The sequence below is a fragment of the Xiphophorus maculatus genome, chromosome 12, assembly GCF_002775205.1.
Source record: "Xiphophorus maculatus strain JP 163 A chromosome 12, X_maculatus-5.0-male, whole genome shotgun sequence".
NCBI classification, from domain to species: domain Eukaryota; kingdom Metazoa; phylum Chordata; class Actinopteri; order Cyprinodontiformes; family Poeciliidae; genus Xiphophorus; species Xiphophorus maculatus.
In genome coordinates this window covers 13,057,062-13,079,691 of record NC_036454.1, presented here as the reverse complement: position 1 = coordinate 13,079,691, position 22,630 = coordinate 13,057,062, and the positions used below count along the sequence as shown (strand labels likewise).

At 38.1% G+C, this 22,630-nt stretch overlaps 1 protein-coding gene across 5 annotated transcripts in view; it reads right to left on the bottom strand.

The window, feature by feature from the left end:
• Positions 1-21,622, bottom strand: part of c12h9orf3 (chromosome 12 C9orf3 homolog) — a 112,464-nt gene extending 90,842 nt beyond the window's left edge. For 2 of the 5 annotated variants that reach the window (XM_023343633.1, XM_023343637.1), the window contains exons 1-5: positions 19,734-21,609; positions 18,905-19,074; positions 17,193-17,412; positions 15,027-15,237; positions 14,533-14,657 (exon numbers count right to left, since the gene is read on the bottom strand). In XM_023343633.1, coding sequence (XP_023199401.1) covers positions 14,533-14,657; positions 15,027-15,237; positions 17,193-17,412; positions 18,905-19,074; positions 19,734-20,413 — 1,406 coding nt within the window. In that variant the 5' untranslated portion in view covers positions 20,414-21,609. Of the gene's footprint in view, positions 1-14,532; positions 14,658-15,026; positions 15,238-17,192; positions 17,413-18,904; positions 19,075-19,733 lie in introns of all 5 variants that reach the window. The other 3 variants (XM_023343636.1, XM_023343634.1, XM_023343635.1) reach the window with 3 other exon arrangements.
• Between the last annotated feature and the right edge of the window lie 1,008 nt (positions 21,623-22,630).

Sequence of the window (22,630 nt, the reverse complement as noted above, 5' to 3'; positions counted from 1 at the left end):
CGTGGCGAGGATAGATCACACAGATTTACCAATGTGTGACTCATTTGCAATGTAGACATGAAGTGGAATGGTTAGGCCTGTCACGATAGCAAATTTTGCTCAACGATTAATTGTCTCAAAAATTATTGCGATAAACGATAATATTGTTTGAAGACCTTTTTACACTAATTTAATGGAAATGACGTAATAATGCATGTGATTTCTTGCCAAAGATAGATACACTTTGTTTTCAAAAGAACACTTAACACTTGAGCTAATAAACAAAATAAACAAAACAACCAAAAACAAAAATAAAATGGATTCTCAGTCTGTCAGTACCAGAGAAGGGTCCTATGTTAACATTTCTACCTTTGGAGCCCAGAGACGGGTCGACTGACGTGAAGGATTTTAGCTATATTTGGTTATTTTAGCTATAACCAGTTTTGCATGATTTTCCACTCCTCCTTTCTGGCCTGACGGTCAATGACCACGTTTACAATTGAAAAAGGGATGCTAATTTGAGTCATCAGAATCGTCAGTTTGGACTCAGGTCTTTTGACCCTCTTTCGGGACTTCAGGGGAGAGGTCGAAACCCTGGTACTCCCAGTGCTAACAAAAAACTCACTTGAAAACAACCCCCTAAACAACATAAAGCCAAAGTGGAAATAAATACTGCATTCAACCAAAAGATTATGAAGTCTGTATATTATGTTGCCCTTCAGTAATAATTAGATTTAAATAGAGAAAATGGGCACATCGACTACTTGATGCAATAGTTCACACTACACGATTTTTTTGCTCCTATTTTTCCCCTTACAACAATCTTAGACCGTTGGTCTCTCTAAGATGGTGTGGTGTGTTATGGTAGATCGTTGTTGCCGCTCCGATCTAAATCAGGGGTTTTCCCCACTGGGAACTTAACGCAGCATGTTGAATGTGACAGGCAGCCAATCAGAAAGAGTGGATTCTCCTCCACGGTTTCTGAGGGGAAATTACGGAGGGGAATCCCAAACAGCTGACACGAGGCAACCCAAAGTCCAGCTGACATCGGAGATGATACTGGAAGCAACATTAATGTTTATTCAACATGCAAAGAATATAGAAATGACAAGGGGAGGAGTTGGAACGAAATTGCTACCGCAGTAACTTTTCAGCTGTTCTTCGTTAACGTGATGTAAATAGATTATAATGATTTTCATTCAGTCAGGACTTTAAGCTGACACTAGCCACATGCATTGCAGGTAGATTGTAGTAAAGCATTGATTAATGCCTGGTTTTAAAATTAGTTCACTGGACTTGTAGCCATTATTTTGTGCCCATTGTTGGACACCACACGGCAGGAACGAATCTGATCGAACCATTATACCTAGGATTTCTGTTGGCTAATGTGTGGTCTGTCAGGTTTTGAAAATGGGCCGACAATCGGCGGACAGCTGTAGTGTAGTGCGGGCTTTACACTAAGGAAATGAGGAAGGGGGTGTCAGTGGAGAGCATCGGAGTTGAGCCTTTTTTCATTCAGTGTCATCAACAGAAAGAGAAAAAGGCCGGAAGAGACGATAATGCCGATAATTAAAATGACGTCGATAGTTTTAATTTATGGTAAGATTAATTGATTTACCGTTTATCGCAACAGGCCTAGGAATGGGTCTCCTTGGCTCTGACTGTTGGTGATGGTATGCAGCAGGATGGATTACTGCTGCATAATCCATCCTGAAAGCACATGTCCCTTCACTGAGGGACATGAAGGGACATGTCCCTCAGTCATGTCCCTTCACTGAGGGACATGAAGCAAGAGTTGCTGGTGGGAGAATTCACTGCTCGGTCAGGATACAGCAAAGCTGCAACAGCTCCGCAGAGCGTTCTCACCATAGAAGTCTCCAAAAATACTGGAAAAAAAAAGTTCCTAGATTTGTCACTAGTTGGTTTTTGATTTTAAAAAAAGTCACTAATTATAGTCACAAAGTTTATAAGTAAGCAACAGTGCTCCCCTCATCTTGACCACAGCCCCATTTAACCCCTCTGCTCATCCCCACACTTAGCTGTGCCTCACAGTTTAAAGGTGGAGCTTTGGGTAAATAGGCAGCATATTGAGCAGGCATTGACACTCGCAAATGGCTGCCAAACAATACCGAAGGATTTTTCCGCATAATAAAATCAGTCAAAGCAACACTCCATGAATGTGTTGAGTTGACTTTACATAATACCATCTCTTTAATGAATTTTCCTGAACTTTAACTTCTGAAGCACCAGCTTTAGTTATTTAAGTCTTTCTGAAAATAAAATAATTATTTGAACATTTACATTATGCACCTTGGATTTTATGATGGTAATATCCAAGACTGACACTATCAGTCTTGGATATTAAGTGCAGCAAATTCAATCTTTTCTTCGGTGCAAACTTAATTTTTGAAAAATAAGATTTTTTTCCCCCACCACATATATTTTGATAAGTGATTAACAGAATTTTAAAAATTAACTTCATCTAATAGGAAATAATGCAATAATGGACTTTACAAGAAACACGTTGGGTGAAAATAATAATAATAATAAAATAAACAAATACTGCAATGGTAATAATATATTTAAAAATGTTTTTTAATAGGAGTTAGGGGCACAAAGACTGCAGAAAAGACAAATGCTGTTTTTTAATTCAAAAGGCATATAAAAAATATGACCTGAAGGAAAAAAAATAAGACCTCATGAAAATTTCAAATTCAAAAAACCTGCTCATATTAATGCCATGGGCATCAACTCGGTAAAATTAAAGCAAAAATAAATAATGTAATTATTTTGTGAAAGATGTTGCAGCAAACTACAAGAATTCGGAAACCAAACACAATCAAACCTCTGTGGCACAGAGCAGACAAAACAAACCTCAGAGAAAAGACCAAATCTAATTGTGTCATATTTCAAACCCAGTCATTTACTGTCCCAATACGACAACTTTTAATAGGATTAATTTTAAAAGAATGTGCCTTAATGAGTACTAATCCAGTGCAGTATGAGTAGATTTGGCAACAGCAAGCCCCTCATCAATCAGCCTAAAGGAGACGTAGACATGGCATTTAGTTCTCATAACCCACATACCTCTATCACTGCCGCCATTAGCATGCAAACCCCATCACTCATCATACAGCACTCTGAGCCCTCTTTTGGCTTCCACTGTAACCCCTAATAAAAAGGAGTGAACAAAATCTATTTCACAGGATTATAATTTGAGACACTTTCTTGCCTTTAGGGTAATAAATAGACTATTTTCTCTCCCTTACGTAACATGAGCGAATGGGACAGTGAGGAGATGGAAATTGCGACGTCTCAGTGTGGTGAGGCTATATGAGAAGTGTTTGACAGAATGGAAAGATGGATGATGACGGGACTGAAGTGAAATTAGGCAGTGAGCAGAGGTGTCTCCTCAAATGGAGCATTCAGGCTGCCACCTGACTGAGTTGCCAGCTGGTTAAGACTAAGCTCAAGCTGATCGATTTTGACTTTACTTTGACATAACAGTATCAAGCAAACTTGATTTGAACGTGGTGTCCTTAATCCTAGATTAAGTATAAAACATGAGGCATAGCTGCCAGCTACAGATCCATGCAAAAGTATTAACATTTGTATGCCCTAAAAGTCTCAAAATTTAAGGGCACGTTTTGAGCAACAAGACAATTCAAAGTATTTCACATGAATAGAATGAAAATTAAAAAAAAAAAAAACCAAAAGACCTGAGGGGTCTGGTAGGTTAATACAACTTCAACAGATATCTAATATATTTTAGTTATAAACCAACAGGGGTTACTATGTTATAAATGTTGTCAGGGAGAATAAAATGTCACATAGAATCTACTGGCCAAAACGGGTGTCAGAACCAAAATCTAAGAATATGTTGATTTTTTTTATCTGAAAATATATTTGATCAAATTATTTGTGCAATTTGAGCAGCTTTATGATTATTTTTCACCAAAATTCATTAAAAATATATGTTGAAAACTGAAATGCAACTGTTTTGTATTTAAGATGACATTGGTTTATTTATTTCTACAAAAAAGCAAAAGACAGGGATGGGATTATAAGAAAACAAAATGGGCATGCAAAAACCCAAACACATTCCAGACCATATATTTTGAAAAGCTAAGCACTGAAAGTATTGCAAGAATCTCACCCTTCCAATGGCACGTAGACTCACTGATATAAAGCTCTTTTGTATGACGGATATGTGTTGAACAGCTGCCTCCACTAGTCTATTGAAGTGGCATTAATGCATTGAGGTTACATGTGTGTATCAAGCAAAAACAGTTAAAACAAAAGACAAAGGAGATTTTGATGCTGTGTCAAAAATAAAGTCTATACAAAGGCCAGTGAGCAATCAAATCTCAATTAATGTAATATTTCAGTTCAGACACAAACACCAAGAATGCAGTTCTAAGTAACCTAACCAATGCCTGATATAGTTTTTTTTATTCTTTAATTCTTCAAATTGTGGCACCAGAATAATTTTTGCTCATTTTATTACTCAAAAGGTTTAATTTATAGTTGGTTACAGTCTCTTAATTGGCTGGTGTTATAAATGTATTATATTATAAGTATACATTACACAAATGATGCTATCAATAAAGTGTATTTTATTTTCTGGACTTAGATGTTTGTGTCAGATCATCAAAAGTTTGATATCAGACAAAGTTTCCAAATGGTTAATTAATAAGACATTAGGCAATTAAAACGAACATATGTGGCCCTATGTGAAAATATAACTGTTCCTCTTGTTTAATTCTGAAATTGACTAATCCAATATTTACCTAATAATGGGGCACTCACTCACCTCTGAATGCCAAAAAAAAGTTTTGGCCTTGTGAAAGTCCGTATTTAAATCTTATTTAAATCTACGACAGGTTGTCAATGCTTAAAAATTTAATTAATTAAATTAAAACTATTCTACAAAGAATAGTGGGCCATTTTTTTAAAAGGAATATTTAAGACTCATTACAAATTCATCATGTGTCCGAAAGAAGTTGTGGCCCCCAAAGGTGAAACAACAAGTTATTGGGTTTGGAGGGAAATTACTTTTCCAAATTGGGCCAGTCTGGTTTAGATAGAGCTAATCCCTAAAAAAATAATCATTTGAAAAATGCATTTTTTATTTACTCTGGTTACCTTTATTTGTAAAGGTGTAAAAATAAGAAAAATGAGTCATCTGAAACTAGCCAATTACTTTTTCATGACATTACATTATTAAGATGAGTTTATAATGATAAACTTATGTAAAAGAAAACCTCTGGAGAGCTCAAATTAACCTGTGTTGTAATTTTTACACTCAAAACTCTGTTATCATCATCATCATCATCATCACGGTTATAATAGCTACCACCATTCTCCACTGTAGGTTTAAAATATTTTTTGCTAAATTCTGTAATTTAAACAAAACCACAGCTCGGCATAATTCCTCCCCAGACATCTACACCTGTCCAGTGAACATTTCCCAGCACTCGTTTCAGATGTCTCCTTTTGTTCAGTTCAGCGCATAATGACCGTTGGACATTTGCAGTGTCTGGCTTTTCACAGATAAATAAAATTACCCTCAGCCTTTAGGGTTTACTATCACACACCTCTGGATGCATTCAGAGATCAGCAGCACCTCCTCCTCTCCACCACACTCAACACAATGGAACTATCCATCAATTCAGAGAATGTATCCTGTGTTAGTGAAATGGGAGTGCAGTGACAAGCCTGTCTTCCCAGTGACTCTAATCCAGAGTTATGGCAGAGTCTGGCTGTGTTAGTGTTAAATGTATTAGTACACGCCAGCTGTTGCCTGCATGTTCTCATCTCAGATCGGTTCAAAACAACACATCAATCTCTCACCAATATCTGGTGACAACTCAACAGTTGCAATAGAGATGCTTTTATGTATATTGTAGAGGCATTTGCAAATTAAAACAAGTGAGAATTGCATTTAATACAAAAACTACCCATTCACAATTTAATGAGTGCTCTTTCAGATGGGGGGGGGGATGATAGGAACAGAGGTAAACTTACACTGCAGACGGGCAGAGAAAGGTGAAGCCTGAGATAACTGGAAAGGAATGCTGCTGCAATAAGAAAACACTTCCAAAAGCTCTCCTGCTATCTTCATTAAGTGTACAGAGAACGGTCCCACCAATGGAAAAAAAAAGGAGCAAGGAAGCAAAACGAGATGGATAGCAGCAGCCTCTCCTTGTGGGGTTAGGAGCTTTCCTGTGTGCTGTCTACAGGAAGCGAGCGGAACAACAGTACAGAAAAAAAGCAAAATAAACTAAATATATTATCTACTTGCAATCATTTTAAAAGCACACACAGAATACTCTCCGGCCTTCTGTTCAGGTGCAAGCATGCATGTACTGTCCTTTTTTAAAACTCCTACAGAGTTTTTGTGTGTCTATAATCAAAAGGGAGATCCACACAAGTTGGGAAGAAAGGAAACACCTTATTCTTGACCGTTTGATTAACAGCTATGTCCTCTGTGCCAAAAGAATTCAACCCCCTGGATGCTGCCCTCCCTTCCCTGGACTCCTCGACAGCCTCCTGAAAGAGCCAGTCTGTGTCACACACTTCTAGGGTTACTCTACAGATCAAAACTGGAGAAGAGAGCAAAAAAAGACAATATCCACAGAGACAACAGAGTAAAGAAGGACAGAAATGAGCAAACAAGGAATTTTAAAATAAAAACAAAAAATTTGCTGCACAAATTAATGCGGAGGTTAAAAACAACAGTATTTAGGTCAGTTTGTAACATCGAGCTAAGATTTCATTTTAATCTGCAGCTTGTCAAGAGGTGGTAACAAGCAGAAAACACTGCTCTTTTGTTAAAGATCTTAACGAGCAGTTGCTGAATTTGCAGGAGTGATCCTTTTACTTGATCTTGATCATCATGTGGAAAAAAGTATTGAACTCACTCTTCTTCCCTCTCCCACGTGTGATCAGTGATTGTAATGCTAACAACTTAATTGATAAGCAATAATTGAATAAGCATATGCTTACCATGAAGGACAGAAGTGTGCATACAAGAAAATAATAGGATTTAAAAGGATTTTAAAATAAAGAGGCCTCTCTCTAACTTGTGAGCTGGACAAAATCATCCTTAGAGCACAGCAAATAACATTGGTGTTAATGAGCAGCTGACACACACCTCAACCTCATTAACTCCATTTTTAGTGGAATATTAAAGCTGCTGTGCAGAAATTTTGAATGGGATAAAATATGTGTGACTGTCAGGAAAAGTGGATACTGAAGTATCCTAAATATACAGTAACTGGGGGTTGAAACTTAAATTATCCTAATCGGTACAAGGGGACAGAAAAAACAAAACAATTTTGATCAGAAAATCTCCAAAATTGATATTTACCCAAGAGATAAGATGCTTACATGGAATCTCTCGCCAAAAGGCTAGAAAACATATAAAACTCCCTATATTGTCTCAAGATTGCTTGTTTGTTGAGTGATTTCAGTGAGTCCATTCATTCATCCATCTGCTTATCTGATGTCAGATCACATGGATAACTGGTCCAGGAGAAAAACCTAGACACCCTGCTCCAGTTCATTCTAAATACCAGAAAGCCCTCCAGTATGTTTTGGGTCTTCCCCAAGTTCTACACATGGTGAGACACCCAGAAATCCTCTTTAAAGAGTCATCCTTTTTAGATGCCTGAATCACCTGAATTGATTCCTTTTGACAAGCAGAAGCCATGGCTCCACTCTGAGTTCACCTCAGATGATAGAGTTCCTCATCTTATCAGTAAAGGGGCCACCAGACACCGTGCTGTCCACGTTAATTGGAGACACCTTTATCCAGAATCACGGTCTTAACCCATCTCATCCTTACCCACGCCCCCCCACAATGTCCTGTCCTTTCAGCATCACAGGGCAAGGCTTGTCCGCCCTTGCTGGGAGGGAGCTTTTTAATCTACAGCAACCACTGGACTCACCTGCCCTTGACTCCTCAGACTCTGCCTCCTTCACAGAGGAAATGGAGGCTGGATTCAGGAGACCCTTAAAAAAGCCTCCTTTCACTGCTTGAAAGTATAAAATATCATATGTGTCTATTAGAAAAAATGACTAAATCAAATGTGAAAACTAATATTACACTATTGGAAGCAGTCAATTTGGCTATTTGACTAATACGTAATTTATACTGGGTTTGAGTCGGTAACCATCAATTGGTCAATCATACTGTTCTTTGACTCGGACAATATGGTTCTCTCACTTCTGGTCCTGAAAAGCCCAGGTGTCACACTAAAGAGCTCAAATAGTGGATTATACTCTAGGGTCCTGACTCCTCTGCTCCCTACTTCCTCCCAACAGGGAGCAATAGTGGATGTAACTTCCTGCTAGTCCATAAACAAACAGTGCAATCAACTTAAGTCAGGCTGAAAATCCTCTTGTGCCACTTACAGAGGTCAAGAGGTATATACCAGCTATAATTTTACCTGCGCCACTGACAAATTTATGGCCACTCAGTTGTGCTGTATTGCGTGTGGAACTAGCAGTTAAGCAAGCTGATCCTTTTTTCTCACCATATTTTAAGACTGGCACTCCCCATGAGATAAGAGGGGAAAAAAACAGAATGAGAAATTCCATATTTGGGAAAATCCTGCTTTTAAAAGGGAAAAGTGTTACAGCCTTGTTATGTGGTGTTTTTGTTTTTTTTTTTACTTCAGCTTGAAGAACAGCAATGACTGCTAACGGTATCAAAACTGCTAACTAAGCTATCGATCAGATCTGCCGAGAGATTTTTGTTTTCAATTACAAGTGTTCATCATGCCATCTGCAACAACACTGACCTGGCTCTGTTAATGGCAGACTACAAATGGTCTGTGTAGCATTCTTTCGGCATGATGCCACTGCAAGAAAATACCCGTCTACACAATTATTTAAACAGTACACACATTCATACAACACAAACACAACCACAGGAATCTGTCAATCAGCAGTGAAGCAAAAACAAACCCCACATCGCCCACACCACTTAGAAGCCTGCTGCACGGCTGGTTGAGGGAAACTGCCACTCTCGGGGATGTTGGACATGTCTTCATTTGGGTACACACTGATCTAAGATCAGTCCTGCATGTCCAGTCTGCACTTGTGGGACACATAGACGTCAGCTTCAAAGAGCGAGAGGAAATGCCGTGCCCTTCCTGTCACTCCCAGTCGGACCCAAATGACGTGTTCTTGATGCGATTAAAAGATTACGCATTCAAAAAAGGAAGAAGGAGTATGCACTAAGGCACATAAAAGTAAAAGAAAGCATGGTACAAATGCGAATGAAAATATATATACTGTTTGGTTATGTTCATCAAACAGTGGGCGGTCAAATATGACTTAACACTGAATAAACTCTTGGTATTTAAGTTTTTGGCTCACATCACTCCCATGTCCTTCAATTACTCAGGACAATGGGCTTTTTATACAAGCTGGTGGTAGATTTAACTGTAAGGGATTCCCCATCTGTGTCAGAATTTACTTTAAGCCTTCCTCATGCTGTCCAATCAATGTTTAACCACCCATCTGTTTATTTCTTTCTCTTAAGTTTTACTAATGCAGTACCCTGTAAAGTCATCAACCTGAAAATGCATAAAGTATAGCAAAACGGCAACCTACCCATACATGTCTATCAAGACAGGGAACACAGACTATTAATCGGAGAAAGAATCAAGAGGCCCACAGTAGGAGAACGTCTCTTTTGAAAGAAAGCTAAACAAAGTCCTGTTAAAAAGAAAGATTAGGATGCGGAAGGAATAATAACACAGTTCATCACCTTGAACACACCATACACCCGGTGAAACATGTCGGTGGCAGAATCATGTTGTGGGGATTCATTGCTTCAGTAGGGACAGGAAAGCTGTCCAGAGTTGACGTAAAGATGGACAAGCAATGAGTAAAAAGAAATCTACTGAAAGTGGCAACTGACTTAAGATTAGCTCACCATCAGGTAAAATGGCAATGCCACACATACATCTAGAGCTATAATGAAATGGTGTTCACCAAAGGATAGTTATATGTTAAAATGGCCCATTCAAAGTCAAGACCTTGGTCTAATGGAGAATATGTGTGGGGGGGACATAAAAAATAACTATTCACAAACAATTCTTTTACCTAACTGAGTCTGAGCTATAAGAAGAAGCAGAAATTTCAGATGTGTAAAACAAGGGAGAGACAAAAAAATCATTGCAGTGAATGATGGCTACAAGGAGTTGAGTCACTTTTCAACTCCCAAAAGTACAAAATATGACAAAGTTTAAGGCATGTGAACTTTGTATGACACTGTAGCATGGAAAGAGGTAAGACGTTAGTGCTTTTATATTCCATCATAAACTTGAATCTTAGCTGCACAGTCTTTTGAAGTTGCATAAGTTTAGTTATCTTTGCGTGAATGAAAACAACTCGTGGGTGGACAGCACTTCTGTCACAGCTCTTGAACATATACATGTCCTTACCCGACTTCTTAATCTTCGGTTTACTCGCCTTCCTCACGTATCTCAGCATAAAAACTTCACGCCACTGGGACTCCTATCCCTCCTTTGCCACTGTTTTCCCTCCATGCATCACACTGCAACAGCTATGTGCCTTCTTGCTACAGCTTTCAGACCACAAAGCCCCCCCTCCATTCCTGCTGTTTCCACTGGGGCACTGCACAGAAAAACAGCACTTGGCTCCATCCCAGCAATTGGGGCCCACATACCTCCCAATCTCTAGATTAAATAGCACCAGCCTCTGAAGTCCTTCCAGGGGCTAATGGCTTTTGTTACTGGGAATAATCCACACATCCTCTCCCACATCCTGGGGATCCGCTGGCCTGTTGTGAACCCCGCCTTTGCCCTCTTAATTTCCCTCTCTCATCTCCGTCTTAATCTACCCTTCAATTTCGGCTGACCTCCCAGCCTTCCCATGGCACAGCCCTGCAGTTTTGTGCACTGGTATCCAGAACTGAGCCACCAGTGTTTAAGGGTGGATACAGTTGAGCTCACATTGGACGGAGAACCATGAACAGTTTTATAGGGGGTCAGTGCAGGTGCTATGCTAAGCTTAATGAAGGTCCTAAATCTCTTCTTGGTCATCTGCAGTAAAAAGCACCCTACCGAGCTAAGGAAAGAAGGAGAACTGCTTGGGAGCCCTCCGCCTAAGGAAAAGAAAACATCCGTCAGACAGCAGCCCCTGTGTCAGCACTTGAAGTTCATTCAAACCAAACATAGCAGAGGCAAGTTTTCGCAACACTGGGAAAAGGTTTACTTTGATCAAAGGAAACACTGTATTTTGGTTGAAAACGATGCCCAGACTGTAACCGAGTTCGCCCTCTTTCTTTCAAAATATCTCTGACAAAGACCGCTTTTAGCCATGACGTCAGAAAAGCAGAACACAAATTCTGGTCTGAGCTCATATCCTGTCTGGGACACTTTTTCTCAAAGGAGACCGATATACGAGAAAGAGAAAGGCAGATGGAGGAAAAAATGAAAGAGACTGTGGTGCAGACCACAGACACTGGGTTGTTTAATAGGCCTCTCTAATTACACTGCTTTATCAGTAACATTTAAAATAAAAAGGCCAGGCATCAAGGGCATTTATTTTGCATCAATTTTCAAATTATCTTGATTAACAAGCCTTTAATTGCATCCACACGGAGGCCAAATACCAGCAGAAACAGTTGTGTTGAAAAGAAAGACATGATATCCAGAAAAAATGACACCTTTTTCAAATGCTGGAGGCTAGATTAAGAAGTTATTGGTTATATATAGAAGTGAAGGGAACAGAATGGAAAATGGGATATCATGAAGGTCTACTTTTCATCTACTAACATGATGAAAAGTGGAAAAATGAGAGCAACATTGTTGAAGGGCAAAGAGACAGGCTTATGAGAAAGGCAGTGATGGTTTTCAAACAAAAAATATGGCAAAACAAAGCAAAGAATAATGATAAGATGAGGATAAACATACAAAAGAAGCAGAATGGAAACGTCTACAGCGGTTGATCAGCTTCCAAACCACTTCAACACTAAACAAAACGTCGGGGTCTGGTGTTCAGGGTTTTTTGGCTTAAAGAAATGCAGACAAAAACAAGAAGTAAAACGCCAAGCTTAAACAGAAATAAATTATGCAGAAATGAGCATTGAGAGGACCAATGCTTTAGTGGAAAAGAACAAATGGACATATCAAGTGTACAGTTAAACAAAAATAGTGAAAAATAATGCAATAAATAAAATAAGAAAATAGTTTCTTTTGGTAAAATGTACCTTTGCACATTGCAGCCAGAAATCTAAAGGTGTTTATTATAATTTTATAAGACAAAACAACCCAAGTTGGTGCATACTTCTTAAGTGGAGGACAAATGATGCATAGTTTGTTAGATTTTTACTAAAACAATTCAAAGTATGGGGTACATTTTAATCCACATTTCCTCATTTGAATGTCTGTAAATATAATCCAGTGTAAGGAACTGACACCAGAAGTCAGCTAATTGCTAAACAGAAACATTTTTTTTTTATGTATGTCATTTAATCTCAGGAAAACCAAATATTGCTGCTGCCTCAAGAAAACCGGGTTAGGAAACCTTAAAATCTAGACAACATCTAACACAGATACACTTTTTTACAATCATTTTAAATATACCTATCTAACAATAGCACATTCACTGACTCGTAAATTTAAAAGTGAAATGGTAGATATATATTCTGTCAATAAAAACACTCAGTATCTCAGAAGTACCAAGTTGGAAGCATTGGCAAGTTGGAATGGAAATGACATCTAAGAAAGGAAATATGCAGAAAGACATTCAGTGAGGTGGATATCCACTAAGCAGAGTGAGACTGTAAAAAAAGGGTTTGAAAATTAATGTGACAATAAGTGTCTGGAGATTTTTAGAGAAAAAACTCAGCAAAAAGGTAGTTTAAAAAAAGCACTGGGATGTGTATATCGTATGCAAAATAAAGTGTAGAAGCTAGTAATAAAAAATGTTTTAAAAAACTTTAAATAAAATAAAAATAATTAGCTAAACTAAAGAACAACTCCCAATAAATAAATAAATCCATATTTCAACAGCAGATAAAATAACCATATGCACTGTGAAAGGTCTCACTTAATGCACCCGGATAATTGCCACCTCCACAAATCACTGATGAAGAGCATTTTCAGTATCTTTTAGCTCACCGAACTCACACAGCAACTTAGCTGTTAAGGTTCACTCTTACTGCTTTTTATCACAGCTGTTTACAAATGCTTAAGGTAACGGCTTTCAGTAGGAAAAAAAAGGCCATTAAATCCCCCTGTAAACAAACCACCATGCACTATTTATCAAACCATTTTGTTAATAGGTGGTAAACATTCTGTAGCGCTGAGCAGTTATGAGTCAGATATTCCCCTCAGGAATCAATGGAGGCCAATAAAAAGAGACTGAATACTGGACTTGAGATTATATCTATATTAGTTGACAACATCACAATTTAAACTCTTGTCTAACATTAGCTTGTGTCTGCAGAATGCATACAAAGGTTAACTTTAAGAGGATAATATGACGATCTCGGTAGATAAAGTTCTGCTTTTCCAAAGTCTCAACTTAAAAACCACAATTAACTTAAAAGACTTTAGTAGAATTGTAATTTTTTTATCAGTTCTTAACGGAACACAGTGGCCATATTAAGCAGGCTTAGTGGTTTGGCTTTGAGATGCCCCTTCTGTCAAGGAGCTCTGCCTCTTTTCTTTCTGCACAACTATTAACAAGGATGTAAAAGATTACTGGAAACCTTTATTCCCTTTGGCTTCAGAGTCTGTAATTTCATGTGCAGATACATTGGTGGTTGGAGGTTTATATTTACTTACCAGTGACATGGATATCATACAAGTGAAATAAAACTTGAATAAAGGGGGACAAAAAAATACAAACCAGTTATATTGGGTTATGAGCAATGCATACAAGCTTAAACACCCGCATCAATATTTGAGTAAAAGTCCCGTAACAGAGAAGCCATGTACTTTTTATAACCATTAACTAGTTTTAGTTGATTTCTGTCTGATATTTAACCAGTCCTTTTGGCAGGAAGTGTACAGCTCATTTAATTCTGTCAGTTTTCTATTTTATCAGTTAAGCAACAATTTAGTTTAAAAGGGTAAAGGAAAAGATAAATGGAGAAATGAGGGGCATGAAAGAAATTTAATAAAAAAGAATGGCAAGTTAGGAAGAATATAAAATATAATGAAGGAATGATAAGAGGAAAAGAGAAAGGACACAAAAAACAAGATTCAGGTCATGAAAGGTTATACAAGGATGGCACAAAAGACACAAGGTGGGATAGGCGTAAGAACAGAAAGCAAAGAAGGAATGAAGGAACAAGAAGCAAAAGAAATAAAAATATGAGAAACAAAGAATAAAACTCTGGTCTGGTTTCCATACAGTTTTTCTCAATTTCATTCGTATCCATAACTTGAAAATAATGACTGTGTAGGAAACCAATACAATCAACCTCATATACCAGCATACTACCTGCTCACATTAAATTTCTGCCATTTCTGACTATCTGATTAAAGACAGACAAGTGAATACCTGGCCATGCCAAGACTGGAGAACCCTGCTGGGACGATGAGGACGTCAAGACGGGGAAAAGGGTGAACTCCTAGAACCGCATGGGCTGCAGCCAAGCATTGAGGCAGCAGCTTGAGGATTCCCATCTGCCAAAAAACACAAATTATGTTAACCATAGGAGCAAAACAAAAAAAAATTCAAACCCAAGCTTCTCTCAGTTTTAATTGTGTAAACATGATGATACATGAGATATGCAAAAGCTTGCAAATATGCTGTACTTCTTTACCACCACCTTTTACTTAAGTTTCGTAAAACATTGTGTCAAGTCAGCTCTTTTGATTTGTGTACGAGAAGAATGTTTCAAATTAATGTGTTAAATGAGTAACATTTGTGCTGATGGGATAAAAGTAAAAAACACATGACACTCTGACATAAACATTAACCAACAGCAACAGTCCTTAATCTTTTAAAGTCTAATTAGCCGAAGTCTCAAAGCTGAGTTGTCAGAACCCCACCTGGGCCTTCTGGAGCAGGCAGGCAGGGCTAAATACACGGTGTGGAACCACCCGCTGGGACCAAGCCGACCGTTCAGCAAACCGACAAGGGTAGTCGCCATGGGAACAAGAGATGCCGTCATCTTCCATGCCTGAATAATCAGTTAAAGAGAGCTCCTTATGCCCAAGGGAAGAGTGACAGAATGCAGAGTCTGAGCTGGTGGCCTCATCTCTGCCGAGGTAGATAAAAACAAAGGAAAAATATATAAAAATTATTAACCATTTCTTTGGATGTATCATTTTAAGTATACACAAATCTGGAAGTGATGTAACTCATTATGTGGATTTTTTTTCCCTTTAAAATAATTAAGGAAACATCTGCAGCCTCTTGTAAATGTATTCATACTACTTAAAGTTTTAAAATGTGATCATATAACAACCAGAGATATGAATGTTTTCATTGGGATTTCATCTGATAGACCAACACAAACAAGTGTGTCATTGCAAAGTGAAAGAAAATAGATATGGTTTTACATTTTTATTTAAAATAAAACCAGAAAGGTGTTATCTGTATTTCAGTTCTTGTGGGTCATCATCACTTTGTAGAACCACCTTTCTGATTTGACTGGAATATTCTAACACATGATTATTGGCACGATCCAAACCTTTCCATTGCAGCTCTAGCTTTGGTGTCCCGGCCAAAACTCAAATCCTTTTGCAGCACCTAACAAATTTCCTTGCATTATTGTCCTATATTTAGCTCCATCCATCTTCTCAATAACTGACGAAAGCTTCTTAGTCATTACTGAAGTCAAGTATTCCCACAATGTAATGCCTTTGCCACCCTGTTTCACTGTGAGGGTGGTGTGTTCAGGATCAAATGTAGTTTTATTTTTACCCACATTTAGTGTTCTATAAGAAAGCCAAGAAGTTTCATACTCATCTCATCCAACCACAGAACTTTCTTCTGTCAGTTTGTCCCTATATGTCTTTTAGTGAACTATAAACAGGACTTTTTGCAGGTTGTTTTTTCTTTCAGATTTGACAATGCTTTCTTTTTATCACTCTTTCATAAAGGCCAGATTTGAGAAACACCAAGCGACTAACAGTAGTCTTGTCAACACATTTTGCTACCTGAGCTGCAAATCTCTGCAGCTTCTCCAGAAATGCCATAGTGCTTCTTGGAAAAGGCTGTGGTTGGTGATGGACTGCTAAATGAGATGCCAAGGAGTTATACAGTGTAATGTTGCCACTACAATGTTTCATCATTTATTAGATGACTTCCAGTGGCAAGTGATTGTACTAGATTATAAGTGGCAATGTCAAAGTAAAGGGAGCCGAATAGAATTGAATGCCAGTCTTCAGATTTTTAATTGCAAAACATTTTGAATAACATTTATTTTTCCTTGTACCGTGCAATTATGCTATACTTTGTGATGGTCTTTTAGGTAAAATCAAAATAAGACTAATTTAAGTTTGTGGTTGTATTTTGACAAAATATGGGAAGAGTTTCAGGGGTATGAAAACTTTTTCTTAAAGTCAAACCACAAATATGTCAAAATATTTAAGTGCTGACATGCAGTCTTATTCTCCCTAATCCAATATTCAGCACTTACTCCGTCCTCGTCCTCAGGAACTTTCCATTGGTACCGAGCTACAGCCAAGTTTCCTTCCAGCCATTCAATGAGCATAAAGACGTCCCTTGTACAGTAGCTAGAGACGCTGTGCTATGGCTACGTTTTTACTGGAGGAAAAACCATGAGTAGAGGCGGAGGATTACTGGAAACTACTGGCAGACTTGCCAACCTGCCAGCCAGTGGAGAGGGAAACACCAGCACAACCCTGCCCTGCCCTGTGGGAATTGGAGCTGACTAATGGCTCCAACCTACACTTTATTTCCTGTACTGCTATAAAAAAAATATGATGTCTTTAGTTTTTTCTCTCCAAAGATAATTTCCCTTAGCCAGCAAATGCAATGATCTGCAGCTCTACCTTTAGCCCATTTCTCATAAAAAGCCAATTATGTTCTGAACACTATCCATCACCCTAACTTCAACTGAACCATTTTTGGTCTGGTGAGAGGAAAGTTTCAACAAGGAATGCTGAAGGCCAGACTTGGGTTAATAGCAGTCTAGAGAAGAGGAGGTCCTACAACAAGAAAAGGACACAGGAAAAGCATTAAAATACCTGCCAATCTGACATGGAGCACCTCTTACTACTTCACCAGGAGACCTTGTAAGTTCTGACCCAAGCTCAGTCTTGAGGCAGCTGCAGCCCACCTCGTCTTCAACCTCGTTTTCCAGAGCTGAAGGAGCCTCTGTAGGAACCTGGCACCAGTGTCCCACAGCCAAAGTGAAAGTGGATGCAGGCATGGGCATTGTGACGTAATAGTTCCAGGACAGGAAAGCTAAAGAGGTACAATAAATAAAAAATATCCACAATTACAAAGTATAAAATAACTGATGTACAAACATAGAACATTTGCTCATTTTACAATTTTTTTAATACATGTTCAGTTCAGATTTTGCTACCGGTTTTCAATCGTCTGCCATCATTCAAAACATTAAATGATACACATTTACAGTGAAGGGATGTGATTAGTTTGTGATGATGATGGAAAAACAAATTCCAGGTAGGTGCATGTTTTATCTTGAAATTTCAGGTCGTAAAAACATGCAGTGGGTTGAAAAATCTGTTTAAGTCACTAACAGTTCTTCACTAAGACACTAAGAGTTCTTCATCTGCTTTTAACAACTAATCTAACTCACATTAAATTTGACATTTTAGTACATTTCCCTCTCCCCCATCATTGTCACAGAAAAGACGGCAATGGTTGCTTCCTTTAGCAATCTAAACATGCAGCTCTGTCAGTCTTGCTAGGAAGAGACAGATGTTTTCACAGTGCCACTGTAAAGGGCTAAAAGAATCTGACATTCTTATATGAATGCCAGAAGTCTAAGACCAGACATGTAAACTTCATGTTGCACCAAAATAAGAGTTTCAAGTGACTTAACCGTTTCACCAAGGAATCATTTTGAAATGTGACTAGATAGGTGAAACTTTTTCAGTTTATTGGTGACCAAGACACGTAATGCCTTGTCATTAATGGACAAGGTGCCAGGTGTTTTTACCATCAGGTTTCAAATCTGGTCTGCTGCGTGATGAAGAGGACAAAAATGATATGGAGAACTACAACAAAACACAAAAAACAGAGGAAGTGTATGTGTGTGTGGTCAGGGACACATACAGGATATTGCACACACACCCCTATGTACAGGACGTTTTGATACAAAAGGTCATTTTTATTTTACGTCACACAAACTTGTTAATAATCAAAGGAGAAAAATTAATAGGCAAATAATTATAAGGAAATATATATATTTTAAAATTTAAGGAAAAGCCTCAAGATATGCACAAAGTGAACACCTGCGGCTTATAGACGAGTGCAGGCTAAATATGTCTTTTTTTCAAAGTTAGTAGGTTCAGCTTATATTTAGAAGTGCTGTCTCTTACAGCTGTGCACATTCAGACATAAGGAAATTGTTTTTTACCCTTGTTTGTAAATTGGATCAAATCCAGTCAGGCTGAAAGGAGAGCATCTTTCAGCATCACTTTTCTAGACTTGCCACAGATTCTTGATTTGACTTATATTTACAGGAAGTGGGAAACTGTGCAAATAACAGCAGAATTATAAAGACTTGTTGATTTTATCGGGTGTAGTCATGGTTATGCTGTTTTATACCTGCTGGGAGGAAGAATCTGCAATAATGCAGATCCAAACTTCAAAGTCACAAATATTTTTGCAAGAGACTGTAAAGAGTGTCATATTTCACCACACAATTAACAAACATTTCTGATTACTAAAATCAGTTTGACTTCTCCTGGGTCTCAAAGCTTACGTGTGTCCCCGTCCTCAGCTGGAACAGCCTCATCCTCCCCGCTCATCAACACCACACAGTCACTGGGGGCCCATACCCTCGCCTGCCACGTTGACATGGCAACAGGAGGCTCCTGGCAGGGGAAGAGGGCCCGGTTGTTGATGGGAGAGCCAGCGGTGTAAACACACTCCCTGGAAGGGTAAACAAAGGTAAATTATAAACAAACCTCCTTTCAGGACAACAAAACTCTCACACAAGCAATGAAAACCTCCTGTCTCTCAGAAGATAGTTTGCATACTGCCTGAGTTTTCATGGAGACAGAAAAGTTGAAAATAGTGGAAAATCACGTGTGATACAAGGACAATAGATTACAGTACCTGAGTGGAAATATTTACTCTAACATGGATTATGACCACAAAACAGCAAAGGTAGGACTGAATTTATGTGAAATTAGCTTTTTTCTTTTTTTTCATTTTCTTTAGCTGCTGGTTCTGTGAGTTTTGCATGTAGCGTGGTGATTCTGGTATTGTTGGAAAGGGCAGAGCTGGGCCATGTTGCACCGGGTATGCCTCGTTAGCATCCAATTACACTTTTTTTATCAAGCTGTTTAGTTTTATAGCTGGGTGTTGTTGAGGTAGAAAATATTGTTTCTATCATTTAGATGAGCTTTTTCCCATCTTTTTGGGTAAATTATAGCATGTCTTTTTAATTGATCTTGTTGGGGCAAGTGCTTAGGCGCCAGATCTGGATCCTAAAGTTAGCAAGTGAAAAATGGAGAATCTGTAAATGAATGAGTAATAACATCTTTAACATGGCTGTGTAAATATTAGAATGAAGCATAGAAACAAACCTGTTGTCCTGGTCCTTGGTCCACCTGACTGAGCCTCCCAGTGGTCTTGTCATGTAATAGATCCTAATAATACGTGGGAAGCCCTGTGATGTTGTGACCCCCATTTTTTTCAGCTTCAAACTCCAGCGATCTGTGTGAAAGTGAAGCGAGTTGCTATTCTGGACGCCAGGGCTCCGGCTGCATAGTAAAAAGCGCCGATGCTTTTCCTTCCAATGGGAAGAGGGCATGGAGAAAAGGTGCTGAATAAAATCTGCTTGTGAGTCCAGTGAAATATCTTCAGATGCAGCCGTAAGGGGAAAACCCAATGCCGCCGATACAGAATTAGTGTCCACCTCTTCCACCTTTGACACTTCAAGGTCACAGCAGTCCAGCACTAAAGTGAAATCCTCAGCATTGGAGCTATGAAATAAATCTGAACTCTGAGTGTCACTTCCAAGCTTTGTACCTTCCTCATTGGGTTCCTGCCTTGCACCATCTCCAGTTTCTGGTCCAATAGCATCCTTAGTTTTAGCTATCTCAGCAGAGCAAGGCTCAAGGAACAGAACAATGCTACCACTGATGATCTTCTTGTCGAAACAAACGGTCAAGTCCAACACGTAATGTCTGACGAGTATGTGGTTAGTATTGGCTCTGAGAGGAAGGTCATCTGTGTCCGGATTAAGCTCCCCATCTGGCTCCATGTCACAGAAATTAGGTCAAGGTGGAGCAGAAGTTGGCTAAGAACACAGTGGACATATTAAACTTCTGTTTTTGTTACAATTTTTTTTCTACATCTCCAAATAACCTATCTTCTGTAAAACACCAAGTCTGAGAGTCATGTGATGCTTGATTCGGTCCCTTTTCCTATAATCAGATCTGACTAGTGATCTGCAGCTCAAATAGTGAAAAATGTGAAGTTACACGCACACACACACAAATAGACATCTACAACATAAAAAAATTATCTTGCAGTGCTTGTTTTCTGTTGGATTTAAAACTACTAACTCTTTATGAAGGCACGTTTTAAAAAGATTTCTGACCAATAAATAGTTCTGAAATAAAAACAAAATTGTTAGTGTGTGCCATAAAATAGAAATATTCCCTAGGCAGTGGCTCCCATACCTGGTTCCCCTGGCCTGTATGTTTTACATGTGTCTCTGTCCCAGACCACCTTATTCAAATGACTACAAGACTTCTCCCAAGTGTTGCAGAAGCCTGTTAATCACCCATTCAATTAAGTCGGTTGTTTGGAAGATGGGAGACACCTAAAATATGTATAATAGGGGCACCGAGATGGAGACCTAACAGTAGTTCTCCATCTCCAAACTTGACTAGGGGGCTGAATAAAAATGCACACCACACCTTTCAGATTCTACGTTTAACGTTTAAAAAATTACGTAACAACCTCTAGTTCTTGAAATATTTCCCTTTGGGTTTGTCATTGTCAAACAACACAAAATCCCATTAAAAATACATTAAAGATACTGGCTGTAACGTGACGAAATGTGAAAAAGTTCACAACAACCTTTATAATGGCTTAAGTGTGGAAATATAAAAAACGAAACACGCTACCTTGTTAGGGGTTGCACAAAATCACAAGAAAAGACTTCTTTGTCAGCATTACGGCTAAAACAGGAACTACTTATGATGTGTTATTACTGTTGTGTGGAGACTAAACAGTGAAGTTACCTGCTGAGAAAAAGCTAACTTTACATCACAAACCCGTCATTTATCGCGCAAGTGCACAGAACTAGAGCTGTTGCGACTCTAAAGCTTTATTCGCACCCCTCCGTAGATAACAGTGCGCAGCAATAATTTGCAAACAGCTACTAACATACCGCAGAGCATAACAAGAACGAGCTTATCGTGAAAGACTTCTACTACCGAGCAGTCAAACCTGTCGAAGTCCAGCAGTGATGTCGTCACCATAAAGCGACAGCAGCAGATTTTGTAGTTCCACGGCACAGATCTAGGCTTGTAGTTCTATACCGTCCATTAACGTGTACGTTCATAGTAAAGAAGATTAATATATCAAACTTACATAGCACTTTAAGGACACTCAAAAACATATAAAATTGCATCTAAATCATTCAAATCTCAAAAGAAATTTTATTTTTAATAGGGAAATAATCAGTTGAAACAAAAAGTTAAAATCAGTGACAGATTTATAAGAGTTTGGATAGTTTATATAATTATATTTTTTGTGTGTAGCTTCTGATAGCTTTCACACTACTGTCACAATCTATATAAATAATTTTAATAAATAAATTAGAATTTATTTATTAGCTAATAAAGTTTTTTTTAATTTAAGTGTCTTTTCAAAGACGGCTTATTTTTACCTTAGCATTACTTTATTTTTTATATTAGATATAAATCTGCCTTCAAAGTGCTACATTCATAAATAAATGAACAACATATTTCCATACATTATAAAGTATAAACTTAGTAAATAAGTAATTTTATAACTAAACCTATTATTTATAATTCTGATTTAAATGTCAAATTTGTTGAATAGTAAGTTATTTTGTTTTAAAATCAAGTACAATTATTTCAGTTTTTCCTTTGTTGTGGTAGTGAAATGCACTATAAAATTATTTCAACTGTTTACATAGGTTTCAGACAGCTTTTGTTGACTGGAATATTTCAATTGCAGTGTTAACCCCTCCAACTGACTTCATGAGTAATGGTATGGTGTATTCTTATTGCACCCACAAGTTGGGTTCTCCAAGTTTCTGGTCAGCAGTACAACAGGATCACTCTCCTGCCAAAGTCAGAGGTTGCTCACCAATCCCAATTCGATTTTAGATATGGCAGTTGAGCACATAAATTATAGAGAAAGATGCAAATATACACTATTTATTAATACTTCTGATGATTTATATCTCATTAAACCAGAGATACACAGCCATTACACTGTA